The sequence below is a fragment of the Patella vulgata genome, chromosome 4 (genome assembly GCF_932274485.2).
Source record: "Patella vulgata chromosome 4, xgPatVulg1.2, whole genome shotgun sequence".
NCBI classification, from domain to species: Eukaryota; Metazoa; Mollusca; class Gastropoda; family Patellidae; genus Patella; species Patella vulgata.
Genome location: NC_065882.2, coordinates 25,914,640 through 25,931,373, shown reverse-complemented (window position 1 = coordinate 25,931,373; position 16,734 = coordinate 25,914,640). Strand labels below are relative to the sequence as shown.

Here is a 16,734-nt window from a genome sequence, read left to right as displayed (position 1 = left end):
TTTTTGAACAAATACATGTAGATAAACTACTGCAAATAAAAGTAGCAATACAGCTTCGTTTTTTTTATTATTTTCTCGCTTTTGTTAAACAGGATGCTTGTGAAAAAATAATGAAAAGATTACAACCTGTGATTGATGCTAATCCTAAAGGTAACTGGGAACAATGGGTAAGTTCAACATTTAACTTGGATTTAAACAGTATATAACATACAGGGAATTATAGGGAACGCCCAGATTCCACAGAACACTGTAAACGCCAAACTGTGACCATAAACACACTCAACTCCATGATGGCAAAGTCGACAACATTGTAGTAAACGAACATAGGTTGATGTTATTCGAGTCAAGTGAAAATAACAATTTCGAAAAGTATAGGGTGTTTTGTAGTAGACATAGTCTCGTGAGCACACATGTAACCTGGCTTTGGGTCGATTTTGATGGTGAAGACGCGTTTCGGGTCTTTGGTTTGATGATCAAAAATGGGGCCATACGTTAACTGTGTGTAGTTTGACTGATCTCGAAGAGGTTGACAATTATTACAGCTACCTTTTCTTTGTCCCGGGGGGGGGGGGGGGGGTACTGCGGTGATGTCCATGCCTTAAGGAAGTTCTTTAAGGGTTTTGTGTTCTCTTTAGGTGTGGTTGTTGAGTAGTCACCTGTGAGGAGGCTAACATTGATAACAGTTTTGGTAATATATTCATTCTGAGATGTTTTAGCAGGTGCTTTTGTTGAGTTTTAGTTGGTTGATTATTGGTATGGTTCCATTTCACAAGGATGTATAGTTTGGCATTGGCTTCAATATGTTGCGAATAATGTTATATGTATCAGGAGTAATGTGGAGCCGAGCTGGTGACGCTGAACTGGTTTTCATACCCTAATACCGACGAGGGAATCTCTATCGACATTTCGCCACCTGTGATTTATACAATTGTGACATGTCTGAAATGTTCTGTATAAAGGTTCTCGCGATAAAGAGTTACAGTTATTGTTTGGAACCGTCCGATTTACTGTTGGTACAGTTCTGCGTGGCAGGGATATGCCTGGGAGTGGCAATTTATGATTCGTGGGAATAATAATATGTTGATGATTTCCAGGTACATTTTATACATTAGTTTTTTAGGTGGAGCAATTAGATTTCTGGCTGGGATAATTCACTATTAAAAAAATCTGGCCATTTCGTGCGATAAGGAAATGAGTTCATCTGGCTTAGCATTTGGTGTGGGGAAATAGGAACGTCTGGATGTGACGGCGGCAAGTTTACCCAGTACTACCCAACATAATTGAAGTATTATGTTAGTTTCCCACAATAATGAGGTAGTATTTGGCAGTATGTAGTTAGTATTCGGTAGTAGTGAGTAAATCACCCAGCCCAGCGGGGATACCTCACCACTGAAAATGTCTGGAGGTGGTCTCCTTTAATACATGTGAATTTTCTGAACAGTTTGCAACATGTTTCGTGTGGTTGGTTGGGTGGGGAAATTAGGGACGCGTGACGAGTTTAATCCACCACTAAAAATATCACTTTTGATGCACGTGATGATGCTGAACAGTATGCAACAAATTTCATGGAGTTGGTATAGACGCTGGTCTAGCTTAGCAGGGGCGGGGGTAGTTATGGACATCTTTACAATTAGAATTACCCAACACGGGAATTTACTGATTTTGTCGATGGTCTAATAGCGGGAAATATATTCTCAGCATGCCGAAAAGAGTGACAAAAAGTTAGAAAAATTGTGGATTTTATAAGTCGAATGTCTATGAAAACCAGAACGTCTGTACCTTTCTTGTCTATAGGCCGATTTTGGTGGATTTTTTTGCCTGAAGTTGTACTCATATAGACCTTTCATAAAAAGCAAAAATCATTTGTTTGGGATTTTTACCCCTAGCTCACGTAAATCCGAAGTTCTCCTACCAGCCTATAATTTTAGAATTATTGACACGTCAGGGCCGTCGCTTTTACAATTTCATCATACTTAAATTATTCGAGTATGTTATTTAAGTATATATTGAACAATGAGGTACATCTTAACAAATACCACAGTATTTAAAGATACGTTATGAGAGATTAGATAAAGAGTTGGTAGTTCTCACTATAATAGTTAAAAACTAAATAGTGTAAAGGGAATTTGCTGAAAATTTCCACCCGATCCCCCCCTGAACCGATTATTTAGCGATTGAATTTTGGGCGTAGCCTCGATCATCATTACTAAAGCCGGTACGATAAAAAAATATAGTCTCGGTTATCCACTTTTTTGATTTAATCAGAAGCAGCATACCGGGTTCTAATCCAGTAGATATCGCAGACTAGCGATGCCATCGAGAGTTGATTATGGTCTGGATAAGTTAATTAATGTATAATCAATAATTTAGATAACATTTCAAGTTTAAAGATTAACTTGCAATTGGCAGATTTAGCTCTTACATAATGTATGTTTAATTTAAAGCTTTGTGAAAATAGAAAACATGTATATATGTAAAACAACCTTTAACAGTTTCAAACCAAAAAATGTAGATCGGTGTATTTTTTATAAAACTACCTAAATCACCCTTTCATCTCCGACCTTCAATATTTGCAGGTAAATGCAGCATATTTTGAACGGGTTAATTTATCGGCAACCGGGTTTTACAAGTATGTATGATGACCTATTCGCGAAGCAATGGTTATGAGCATTATCAGTATATAAACCATTGCTACACTTACTTAAACGTATCGTTCTTGATTAGCTATATTTAACTGGTAGGCTATACACAAGATCGGTGTATGTCCAGTATTTTCCAGTTTTTTCCACGAAATGGACTCGTGTACCTTACTTATGTTATTGCGAATTGATATAGTCGCTTCGAAAATTTGACTGGCAATCCACACGGATTGAAATCAACTATACAATTTCGACAAAAACTTATTCGATGCGGATTGAATGATGTATAATATTTATAGGATCCTGTGGGACAATGAACTGATAATGCTTAGTACCATTGCTTAGGGATTATGGTATAATAATTGTATACTTCAAGTTTGAACCATAATTATTATATTCTGTACGTAAAATTGACTAAAACGATTCTCCTAAAGAGTCCTACTTGAAAATCAATGTCAACACGGACAAAAATCACATGGAGAGCATAAATCGACTCTCGTGTTGAGAACGACGACAGAACACAACCCGGACATCGTATTCTTTCTACATGTATACCCACCACACATATTCCTTTCACGCTGTGTAATCTACTTACCACTCAAAAGCAGGTTCCCGTTTGTTACATATTTAGAACATACAGATTTTATTATGTTGTAGAACCGATGATTAAGTTCATGTAGATTAATACTATGTATTTCATTATATACTAAACAGCCCAAAACGTCAGTACGATTTCAAAAACAAAGAGGCACTTAAATCAAATCATTCTAGAAAACGACTTAGTAAATGGATCAAAGCAATTTTTTGTGAACAGTATATGTTGACACATTAGTGATTAATTCATCACAATTTCAAGACATTACGAGAGGGTTTAGAGTCTGCACACAGTCTATACATCAGTATCTGGTTTGTCCACCGCGAGTGTCAATAACAGCAACGCAGCCACGTCGACGCCATATTCTGGTCCTGCTATCTGCAGTTGATACGCAATACCGACTCTCATCTGTGAACAGAACAGTTCTCCATTGCCTGTGTCGCCAGTTCTGGTGTTGTTGGGCAAACTGTAGACGTTCACGTCGACGGCGAGGGGTGAGGATCGGTCCACGGTAAGGTCTACGGCAATGGATGTTCTCTCTGGTGAGACGTCGGCGCACTGTATCGATACTGATGGGTCTTCCGTGTGTTCCCAGTGTCTGACGTGCTGTCTCAGATGCCCGTGTGAAGGGATTCTGCCCGTGCTGTCGCACAACATGGCGGTCTTATCGTCTTGTGGTAACCCTTGGTCTGCCATTTCGGAGGCGATCATCCGTGGTGTTGGTGAAGCGTTGCTAATGCCGGTAGATGGTCCGAACATTGACCTAGAGGTGATTGGCAACGGCTAGGACAGTGTGGCCAGCGTCAAGTCTTCCAAGCGCCTAGTTCCTCTGAGCTGTCGTGAGTCGTGTCAGGTTGTTGACGTTATAGTGTGAATTATTCAACCAGGTATAGGGGTGAATTTTATAGGGCTGGTCCCGGTGAACAGCACGTGCAGCATGAGTTACATGAAAATCATAAAGAACACATTACCATCTCAGAAGTCAGGTTGCGTTTTTGAGAACATTTCCTGGGTTCAATTCAGTGTTTGGGAAGGAGCATTATTGCTCAGGTAAAGTTGGAGATGTGGTCACAAATATACAATAAAAACATTTGGCAAGTTTTATGCAATGCGCCTATTCAGAGTAACATACCAACCTGACGTTTCTTTTGCTGCTTACCAATGATTTAGTATACGATCCTGTTAATACGATGTATTTTTATCATATTGTAGAACCGATGATTTAGTATATGATACTGTTAATACGATGTGTTTTATTATATTGTAGAACCGATGATTTAGTATATGATACTGTTAATAAAACTGGCAGGTTATATAGTTATTTTACATATGGTGTAGCTTGTACAGAAGTAGAAATTGACTGTTTAACTGGGGACCATCAGGTAACTTTTTAAAAATTATTTGGTCCATATATACCTAAATATTGGGCGGCTTTATGGTAAAGATGAAAGAATGGATTAATTTTTACACTTATGATGGCGTCATATCAGTAGACACTAATGTCAATTCTAAATTGACATAACGTCTTGGATTAACCAGTTTCTATGATGTATTGGATTGATCAAGCATTCGATGGAATTTGAAACTACAGACTGCATATACATTTCAATCTAATTCTCCTCATTTCAGGTGGTGCAAACAGATATTGTAATGGATGTTGGTAGAAGTATGAATCCAGCTATTGATATAGGTCAAATAGAGGGCGCTTTTACGCAGGTATATTATTTCTAAACCGCCCACGCCATTCCAATAAATATAATATATAGTCTGCTACTTTAAAATAAATTTAATGTTTAAGTTCTTTATTCGTGAATATGTACTGGTTTGGTTTTAGTTAACTTTGTACATGTATATCAGATTATTAAAGATTATTGAATAAATACTAGATTTTCTTTTATTATAAGGTGCTTTGGCAAGGCGCTTTAACCAGTATGGCGGTGCCTCATTAACCAGTAGATTCCCTTTTCAATCCCAATGTTTGCCGAGAAAGTTTCTCGCTTTTCCAAGCTGCCCTCCTTGTCAGTGTTGCAGGACAGACGGCCTGGCAAGGAAAAGTGTCTAGTCGTTCCGGTGTGACGAGAAACTGACGTCCGCCCGTGCACGTAATCGAAAACCTCCCGGCCATCTCACTAACCCAGTTCCTGCACCAGTAGTACGCTAAACACCATTCATTCCATTTATTTCATATATGTTTATATTTTTTGAATAAAGGGATATGGAATGTTTGTGTTAGAAGAATATAAAGTATCACCAGACGGAACTTTGTTAACACGGGGCCCTGGTAATTATAAAGTTCCTACCTATGGCAATATACCAGCTGAATTTAACGTTTCATTACTTAAAGGTGCCAGCAATCCAAGAGCCGTTTACTCTTCTAAGGTAAGAACAATCGCACTAGATGTAACTTTAAACTTATAAGACTAGCTTTTATCCAAAACACTCTATTCTGAGTAAAATGATGTTATTTTATTACTACATGCCTAGTAAAAGCTACAACAGCACAAAATTTATCCGATTTGATCATCTTGCCTGAAAATTAATCGACATTAAACGACATTTCATATCTCATGAACCGTTCAAGATATCTTTATGAAAATCACCACCCCAACAAAAGCATTTACAAAATTATAAGTACATTGTTTAGAATTATAATTACATAAAGATTTTAATAATTATTATATAAAGCTTTAAATTACAAGGATGTATATTATTAAAGAACCGTATAGTGCAGCTACTGTTTTATCGTTTGGTAGAGCCTTTTGACAGCCTTCCACTTGCGTCCTCTGTGTTCATAACATTCAGGTTAGATGAATTTGGAGAAATATTTTTTGACAATGGTTTTTCAAGATTTGTATTTGGATATTTGTTGTTCGAGACTTGTTTTTCGTTGTATGTTACTGATAAATGTAATGTTTACATAATTACAAATCTGTTATGACAAATATCTGATTTGTAAAATAAATATCTGATTTGTAAAATAAATATCTGATCTGTAAATAAATATCTGATTTGTAAAATAAATATCTGATTTGTAAAACAAATATTGAATTTACGATACAAATGTTAATTTAAGATACACATGCTAATTTAAGATACAAATGTTAATTTAAATATACAAATGTCGAAATAATGAAGAAGTAAAAATTAAGGTCACTTATTTAAGAACTGAAATTTATGAACACTGAATAAAGACAATACTCAATGTTAAATATATAGTACCGCGGGATGCCGAATTGGTTCCGTTACTCGAGGATTATCAAGTCCTAGTACAAAACTCTTCCAATTTCTTGGGTTAACCCTAACGCCTGAAGTGTGTATTCCAAACAGGCACGAAAGGGTCGAAATATACTGATGGAACAGGTATCACCTGTGGCCTACCACAGAGTTAGCAACCCTACGTTAATTTATCATGTTTCGCTATTGTATAATTCACGCACTCGAATTTATGATATGATCGTTCGCGCCATATTGTAGCACCGATTATCAAATACGATCTATGTGTGAATCTATTGAAGTATTTCTTCTGATTGTTGAACAATCATCAACAAAATGATTTTATATCTCTACGTGACTGATGCACAACGTTGCTGTATTGGAAAAATTATGCAATTGGTATCTCTTTTGATCAGCCCACTAAGGAAATTTTAATGCTAATTAATGTGGTAAGCTCATGCGTCATTCTTTATCCAGACCTTTCAGAATGTTGTATCTGTATTTTATCCCAGTGAAAACTTATTTGCACTGTTTTATTATAATCAAAACATTTCATATTTCAGGGAATCGGCGAACCGCCATTATTTTTAGCTTGTTCAGCCTTGTTTGCAATCAAGGCGGCTATTCGTGCAGCGCGAATTGAAGCTGGATACTCAAAAACATTCCGATTGGATAGTCCCGCTACTTCATGTAGAATTAGAATGGCGTGTCAGGACCAGTTTACCGAACAGGTACATTAACATTTAATTTTATTTATATCGACAGGTGTTTCCTTAGTTTTGTTTGGGATTTCGGTCAATAATATTTATTGTCTAGTTTTAAAAAACTTTAGTTCCGGCTGTCTTCACCGAAGTGCTTCGATGCCCGTCAAATAATATTATTATTTTTTGACACACTCAGTAGATGAATAATGATAATATTGTTAATAAATAGATGAATGATAGCTACAGTGGAAATAAAATACAATAGTAAGAAGCAAAATGAATAAAATTAGTTTGTCAATTGTCTTTTAAAATTACGTGTCTCTATCAATTTCATCAATTTAAAAAAAAAGACTGTTCCATAAATTTGGCGAGTGTGTATTAACAGATCTGTCGTTTTACTTTACGGGGTTTTAATAAAAGATCATTATTTGTTATCTCTTCATTATATAAATGTGTTCTATTTTAGTAACCGTTGTATAAATGTGATATTTAATATTACAGTAGCCATTCTATAAATGTATTATTTAATATTAATTAACCGTTATATAAATGTACAGTAACCATTGTGTAAATGTGTTATTTGATATTGCAATAACCATTGTATCGATAGTAATCGTTTTATAAATGTGTTATTTCCAGTTTCCACCAGCCGAGAAGGGAACCTACAAACCTTGGTATGTGGATTTGTAGCCAGTGGGACCAACTTTAGTATTAAACTATCGAAAAAAATTATATACCGTATAATGTTATTCCCTATATAACCGGCATTATGTATGATAGTATAAATTTGGTATAAAGATAACATTCCTATATACATGTATTATTATCTTCTATTTCTGTTATTTGGTGATCTGTACGATTACGCCCGAACGTTCGTTTTAAAACCAGCTTTATCATTCGTGTACATGTATCTGTGAAGGCTAAAGTTTATAAATGTTTTCATGGATTATTTTGGCCACAAATGTCATATAAATCATTATTTAGAATTTATTCACCTGTCAAGCCCACAATCAACTCTCTAGATTATCGGATGGTTGATATTTTTTAACGGATTTAACACGACCGCAAGTTAATAATTTAATTTAAAAAATGAATAATCGAGACTTTTTTTTATTGTCAGCTCCTTATAGAAATCTTACATAATGCTTCTTTAAAGTATTTAAAGTTTGTATTTTTTATTTCATTGCTTGAAACTTTTAAACAGCCCATTCTCCATTTCGAAGTAGGTTGTTTGGGAGAGTTTCATTGCATACATAACGGACACGGAAAAATTATTTCATATTGTTAGTGTACCAAGGCCATCCTTAATCCGTTATAATAAAGATTTATATTGAAGAATTTGTACCCAATACAGCTGATAATTTCAGTCAATTTAAAAAAAATGTTTGATCCAGTCCATTTTTGGACACCGTCATTTGAGCCTAAGGGGGCCATACGCAGCAACTGGACCCCGGCAGACATCCATATCTGAATATATTAGGTTACACAGTAACACGGTTACCCGGATATTAGTACCTTGTTCGTTTGACCAAAATGCTCTGGGCTGCCGGTCTATTAGTTTCCGCATGGGAACTCTCTTTTTAATCTTTTATGACAGGTTTCGATTTTTGAAAACTTTTCAGTAACGTATCTGTTTAGTTTGGGGGTTAATAGCCTCACTCTTTGTTTGAACACTTTCTTATTAGGTAATCATAAACAAATTATTAACATTACTGTCCGATTTAATAAAACAATTTATGGAAAAGCAGTTTAATGTTTTATTTGTTTCAAATTTACACAGGCTGGATTGCATTTCTTTCTTTCAATAATTTATTGCATTTTGCTTTTCATCAAAGCCAGAACAATCACACTCCGCACAGCTGTCACGTCTATAGCTAAAACAATAACCCTGGTAGTCAGCAATAATATCGTCGATCACCGGTTTTACCGATTTGAGTTTGGGCGTAGTTATCCTCAGGATAGTTAAAGATGTTTTGACAGCTGGGTGCATGATTTCTCCGGTTTTTGTTAATGTTATTGTTATAATCAACCAGGAGAACAGGATCTGGATTACGATTGGTAGGTCATGAGGTCATATGGTTTGGGCTGCCAGGTGGCATTGTAGACATGGCATAGGGCTTATGATCTTTTATTAGGAAAGGGAAACAATGTTTTTGTCCATGGTTTACAGTGCAGCCATTTTACAACCAGCGTTGGAGCTGGTAAAATAATTCGAACAGCTAAAAACAAAGCAGTTAGACATGGCAATTGTGTTTGTTTACATAGAAACACATTAACGGTTTGCCATGCACGCACGAAACTTCTAAATGGTATATTGCTCAAAATCATATTTTAACTTTTACACAACAATGTCTGTTACTCCATCGTCTTTTATTTGATTTTATTACATTTCATTTATTAGTATTACCAAGCCTAGTCTACATTAGCCTACTCGGTGTAGAAAAGTAGGACGTAAACCCCCATTTCATTTCATCGGTTTAGAATTTGATTTAAATTGTTTTACATTTCCATCGAAAGTACTCAGTGGGGTATATAAACTTATTACTGAAAGTAATTTTTTATATCGAAATCGTTCCAGTTCAGTGAATGTTTTATTGCTTCGTTCCATTTCATTTAAAGCAAACTTATAGTGTTTAAAGAACAGGTAGAGAGAGTATACCAGTCCAAAATTACATCGTTTTAATTCACACATATTCCTATTAAAATTCTCTTTTAACAGGGTTAGAGATTAAAACTATTATGAGCTTTTCTCGTAATTAAACCCATTGTTTAACCTTAATTTTATAACTTGGCAGAGTTACCTTTAGTGATTAAGACGGACAGTTAATCTGAGGCAGAACTATTGCTAAATTAAAACAATAGGCTGGCTAATCCAATTAAGGCTGGCAGGTTAATTGGGATTGAGCAGTGACGCTTAAATTAATCTGTATACTGAGTAATCGTAGGCCCATATTACATTCCATGTCATGGAAACCTCAACTGTATTCTGGGACACACGAATTAGGTATATAAGTTCATGTTGCCTCTGAGATTCTCACCTTGGCAATTAAGTAATCCAACCACCAACACTTACCAAACAAACACGTTAACCAAATAGAAGCTAGAAAACTAGCAATGGAACTACTAGACTCAAAATGGAGTAACCATCTCAAGATTTTCACAGATGGATCCAAAAGATTCTACAAAAGGAGCGACAGGATTCGGCATATGCATACCCAAAGTAAAGCTGAACATCAGGAAAAGGTTACCAGAACACTGTTCTGTGTACACCACGGAACTGATGGCCATCAAAACTGCACTGGAATGGCTAGCTACGCAAACACACCAAAAGGCCGTAATCCTGTCTGACTCCCTGAGTAGCATTAAAACTGTAGAATCAAAATCCTCAAAAAAACAGGCCAATCAATTCACCAAGTCAGGGACATCATTCAAAAAATTAAAAACAGTGGGAGGGAAGTGATCCTTGCATGGACCCCTTCTCATGTCAATATCCTGGGAAACGAACAAGCCGACAAGCTGGCGAAGGAGGGTCTGTCACTAAATGAAATAGAAAATTTAGAATATAGCAGTCAGGAATTTGCAAGCATAGCAAAAGAGAAGATTAAAAATGCATGGAAATCCCGTCTAAAACAAGAAAACACACATCGCTATCAAATAGATGGCAATCTTGTAGACAAGGTTTACATTAATCATCCTTCAATCAAAATATGCAAACTCATCACGAGGCTTAAAACAACGGATGTATTCGGAGACTACACCAATAAAATGCCCGTGTGGACAAATTGCAACCACCTCACACTTGCCAATCAAAGAACGTCAATCAATGACCGACAAACTGACAGAGAGGGGAAAAACCTTCTGTCTCCACTCTCTCCTTTCTCCACAACCTGATGATAGATATTGGACATCTCAGCTTTTCTGGGATTTCATTGAGAAAATAGGCATGACCAAACACATACATATAATAATAAAACTAATCAATTAAAAGAGTAGGGTGGAGCGTAAAAATGCCCCCTAGAGGGTAACGTCAACCGCCCTGATAAAATTAATGAATTAAAAATACACTTTGTAGGACGGAGCGTAAAAACGTCCCCTAGAGGAAAACGCCAACCGTCCTACACCACTAATAAAAACCTCAAACAAATGAATCAGGGTGTTAGTATTATTGTGTTTTATCATCTATTAATAAATATTGACTGTAGATTATATTAACTTGCCACAAATGCAATTCTTGAGTAATTTGAGTAATTTATTATTCTTATTATTTGTTTATAACTCATTTGAGCAATTTCTTTTTCTCCGTTTATTACATATATACCAGATACTCTCTTTTTTTCCTCTCTTTTCTTTTCAGGTGCTGGATTCTTCCTTCAGAGAACCAACAACAAATGAATGAACAAAAGAAATAAAGACGAAACCAACCACCATACCGGACAACAAAACCAAATGGAAGGAAGAATGGCCCAGGTCACACACTCAGCAACAAGCCCCAAGGATGAGTTGCACCGCCCTGCTATTCAACCGGACAAATCAACCAGACCGACGAAAACGACCAATATATATATATATATATATATATATATATATATATATATATATATATAATTAAGAAACCCCAAGAAACCCCCAAAATCAGAATTGGACAAGAGGACTATTTGGAGATTCTACTTTTGGTAAGCTTATTCACTTACTGAAATGAACAGACAAAAAATTGTCTATTTTTTATTCCATAATAAATGTAAGGTTTACGCTTCAATAAGTCTGTTAGCCTTTGGATGATTATTATTGGTTACAAACAAGACCAGATGCATTTTCTACAATACAAAAATATGCTCGTGTTGCATAATTCATATAATTCAAAGATGTTTTAATTAAAATTATGTTTAATTCACCTGTTACGTACTTTAGTGGGAGCCTTATCTAAGAAAATTCCAGAAAACGACCCTTTAATATCAACATACTATTTGTGATGACCATACATTAAAATACAAACCTTGTGTTGTTACCTAGCATCCGTGCATTTTTTAAACTTTAAAAACAAACGATTAATTACGCAGATTAGACGGAAGCCTGAACAACACACTTTTCCAATGTAGGACTGGACACGGTGAATCAACTTCAAAACACATAGATACGAGTATTAATTAAATTCATACAGATGATATATTATCATCATGATGACAGTAATAACGGAAAAAATGAAATGGTAGCCTGCTGTGTTCATCATAACGTATGTAAATGTAATGCTGTATAAATTTTGTCATTGTTTTATTTTCAATTGTTGGATTCATATATTGTCACTCAGTCACGTCTGGTATGATAAGGATAGAACATCCAGGCAACGTAGAAATAATAGACTGACGTGTTGGTCAACCGGTAGGTAATGCTGCATAAATTGTCATTGTGTCCTCTTTTTATTATTGAATAGATAGATATATTGTCATTATTTTTTCATTTTTACCGATCATGAGTTTCCATCATATTTGTCTTAAAAATATGACCATATTTGTATTTCCCAAACGATCAACGGACAAATCGACCAGACATGTACGATATTAGCTTTTTGATGGGGTTTATTTCAGTAACTGTCGTAAAATTAACATCATGATCTATACAAATTTCAAAGCTAAATCTCATGACTATTTTCGAAGATAAATGCATACGTTATATACCAAGAACAGTTCTAATTATACTGTTTTATTTATGCAAGATGGGTGATGTGAATAATAAAAAAAAAGATTTTCAAAAAGGAAAGGCGTTTTGAAATTAAAGAGCTCTTTATTCTATGTTTTAAAAAGCACGGGATATTAAGGAACGTTTAATTAATATCATTAATTATAGTAGCTAAGTCTTTAACTCCATATCATCCAAAGTCTTCGACACTGAAAACACGAATTATTTGTCAATTTAAATCAACATTGGTGTTGTTATCGTATCGTGAAAAGATGGCCTTCTGATATCCAATATTAAGACAAAATAAACATTTTACCATTGGTACACGAATCGTGTACAATCGTGTACCATAATGCGTTTCAGCGCCATTTGTACTAAGGGATTCGAAGAACGAGGCTAAACATATTCCACAAGTCACAAAACGGGGAGGCCATTTTCTTATCTGGAGAGCAAGCGCAATAAATACTATCGGTGTAAACTCGTATAACCAGACGCTAGAGATTGCCATTCGATTGACACTTCAGGCGTATTTCGCCGAACATAACTGATTTGAAATTCGAGTAAAAACGGAAACGATTGAATGTAAATCAGTTTATAGACATTCATATAACATTATTATATGCGTTGCGACCCATTTGTGGCAATTTCTAGGTCCCAAATATTAACGATTTGGCTCCTTTAAATTTCATTGGAGTTTCTAATATCAAGCTATTAAGGAACGTTTACTTTTTAAACATCTAGATGTACATTACACATGGGAGTATATCGTCACTACCGTCCACCAGTTTGCAAACTCAACAAATTGTTCTGTAAGCAGTAATGAGGGGTCCTATTAAGATTCAGAGTCACATATTGTTATTTGTATAATTAATGTTCTTGCCACCAAAACCTTGTAAAAGCTCTACAGGCCACAGTTTTGAAATGATATTATAAACATTATGAGCCGCGATGATGAATCTTATTAAAAAAAAAATAAGTAGATGGCTGGCATTGCCCTTGCCTCAAAAACAATGCTTTTGTGTAAGAAGTTTTCAGGCTGGTATGTTTTAAGTGTACCATAGACCATTCCGATCATAACAATACCATTCATTTCCATGACATCTGATAAGATATTGTCTAATCCCATTGTCTTTGTTAATGTAATTACATACGATATGACACGGACAGAGAGAGAGAGAGAGAGAGAAAGATATGTAGATGCAACCGCTGTGTACAATTAAGCAAGATAATTACTTATTTTGCCAATAACGTATATTGTATCTCCCAGAATACAGAATATGAGGAAGATACCTATTGAGTTTAACGGTCAAATGTCAAACTCATCATCCACATTGGCATTTTTATACGTCCACATTTATGTGTGGGTGTTGTGTGTCGTCTCCCAGTTCGTTGGTCCGTCCGTCCGTCAACAATTACTTGTGATACAAGTTGTGAACGCGAATTTTTACGAATTTTCGTAAAATGTGGCGTGGAGCATCATGACATGAAGAACTCCATCGATATTCAACGTTCGGCGTCTTTCTTTTTCGCCCCCCCCCCCTTGTTGACAACACCGTGAAAAGGTTAGAGGCTTCAGTTCTTAACAAAGCTTGTTTATTTGTTTTTTTTTACTTCCGATGACCTTCGCTACATTTATATACATGACCCGTTGACTATTTGTTTTAATTATCAGCATGGTTCCGAAATCAACCTCCCGTTGAACCTTGATAAGGTGACACTGTAAAATGTTATATTTGAAAAGTTGTGCATTTATGTCATTAAAATAATTTAAAAAGAATTTCGCCAGGAAGATATAATTAAAGCATGCCTTCTATGATTTATTCCAGAGTTTAATATCCAGGATGCGGCTATTCATTGAAAGTATTGCACTGACAGAAATCAAGGAACAACTAAAACAAATATTACAATTAGCATGGATAACGATGATAACACAGTTTATGATAGTATTACCAACTATTTCTTCTCTAATAATAGCCGGACATCTGAGTAAAGAGAGCCTGGCTGCTACAGGAATGGGAATTACGGTTTTAAACGTTATGGCCTTTGTCGTCATCATTGGATTATCAACAGCCTCAGAAATACTTTTTGCACAAACAAACGGCAGTTCTAACAGATCCTTGCTGGGTATCACCGTACAAAAGAGTTTACTGATAAAGACACTTGCCACCTTTCTGCTGAGTTCAATTCTTGTTCACACAAACTCGATATTGTTATTGCTTGGTCAAACAGAGGAGATTTCGCAGATGACCCACGAGTTTATCTTGACTTGTATACCAGGCATGTTTGGATTTACAGTATTGATGGTAGAAATAAAGTACCTACAAGCACAAAAAATAGTAAAGCCATGTCTAGTAACTGGTGTATTAGCCAATGCTCTACACGTTTGCTATAACTTAGCTTTTGTATATGGATTAAAAATAGGGATTGTTGGGTGTGGAATAGCTTTAAGTTTAACGTTTTGGGTTTGGGCTTTGTTTTTATTTGCATACATAAAGATTTCTAAGATATACAAAGACACGTGGGCTGGATTGCATTTTGATTGTCTGAGAAATTGGGGCTCCTTTTTAAAATATGGATTACCAGGTATGTTAATGCTTCAGATAGAAATGATCTGTTTTGAAATTTATGCAATATTATCTGGTCTTCTGGGGCCCGTTCAGTTGGCAATTCATATTATTGCAAATGAGGTTGTTAATGTGTTCTTCAATGCAGTTTTTGGAATTACTACAGGAGCTACAGTTCAGATAGCAAATCATTTAGGTGACGGTAATATTCGGAAAGCCAAGATTGCAACTTTATTGACTATATTGTTAGCAGTTGTTATTCCCGCGCTGAATTCATTTATTCTGCTCTCCTTTCATAGTGTTATACCATTTATTTTCAGCAACGACCAAAACGTTATTTCTTTGGCGAAACCTTTATTACTAATTGTATGCTTCGAGGTTATATTTGACGGTATGATGATAATTGAAGGGGGTATCTTACGGGCTTTGGGGAAACATTTTTATGGGGCTGTTATTAATGTTTGCTTCCTGGGAATCCTCTCTATACCAATGGCAGTATATCTTATGTTTTGGACCTCTTTGCACGTTATGGGAGCTTGGATCACTCTGAGTTGTAGTACATGTATTATTGCAACATGTTTTTTTATTAAGATATGTTTTACAGACTGGGAACAAGAAATTAAGCGTGCCCAGTTTAATGCTGGTGTGCAAGATGCGACTCGTGAAAGTAAAGAAAATACTTTACTTATTGATCAATCAAACTACATGTTTTCAAAAACCACAATCGTCATAATGCGTTCAATCCAAGCCTCTCTTTGTGTTTCTATTTTCATTGTATCAAGCGTATTCAGTTATTTCTAATTCTTGTTAGAACCCAACAATACAAGAATCAATTTAATATTTTGAAAAATATAATTTATAATTTTAAAATATATAATTAATAATTTTTGAAAACATGATTTTTGATTCTGAAAAATATAATTTATGATTCTGAAAAATATAATTTATGATTTTGAAAAATATAATTTATGATATTGAGAAATATAATTTATGATATTAAAAATAATAATTTAATTAGTAATTTTAAAAATTAATTTGCAATTTTAAAAATTAATTTGCAATTTTAAAAATTAATTTGTTATTTTAAAAATTAATTTGTAATTTTAAAAATTAATTTGTAATTTTAAAAATTAATTTGTAATTTTAAAAATTAATTTGTAATTTTAAAAATTAATTTGTAATTTTAAAAATTAATTTGTAATTTTCAAAATTAATTTGTAATTTTAAAAATTAATTTGCAAATTAATTTTCAAAATTATTAATTAATTTTCAAAATTATTAATTAATTTTCAAAATTATTAATTAATTTGCAAAATTATTAATTAATTTGCAAAATTATTAATTAA

General features: G+C 34.7%; 1 protein-coding gene across 1 annotated transcript; it reads left to right on the top strand.

Annotated features, from left to right (window-relative positions):
* Nucleotides 1–11,741: 11,741 nt before the first annotated feature.
* LOC126817348 (multidrug and toxin extrusion protein 1) lies at nucleotides 11,742–16,233 on the top strand. The gene is made up of 3 exons (XM_050544230.2): nucleotides 11,742–11,824; nucleotides 12,457–12,527; nucleotides 14,651–16,233. Exon 3 carries the CDS (start codon nucleotides 14,666–14,668, stop codon nucleotides 16,187–16,189), a length of 1,524 nt encoding a protein of 507 aa, XP_050400187.1. The 5' UTR covers nucleotides 11,742–11,824; nucleotides 12,457–12,527; nucleotides 14,651–14,665; the 3' UTR covers nucleotides 16,190–16,233.
* Nucleotides 16,234–16,734: the final 501 nt, after the last annotated feature.

Excerpts from the sequence above, each read along its gene's own strand:
- LOC126817348 (XM_050544230.2), top strand. The coding sequence starts at position 14,666 with ATGCGGCTATTCATTGAAAGTATTGCACTGACAGAAATCAAGGAACAA.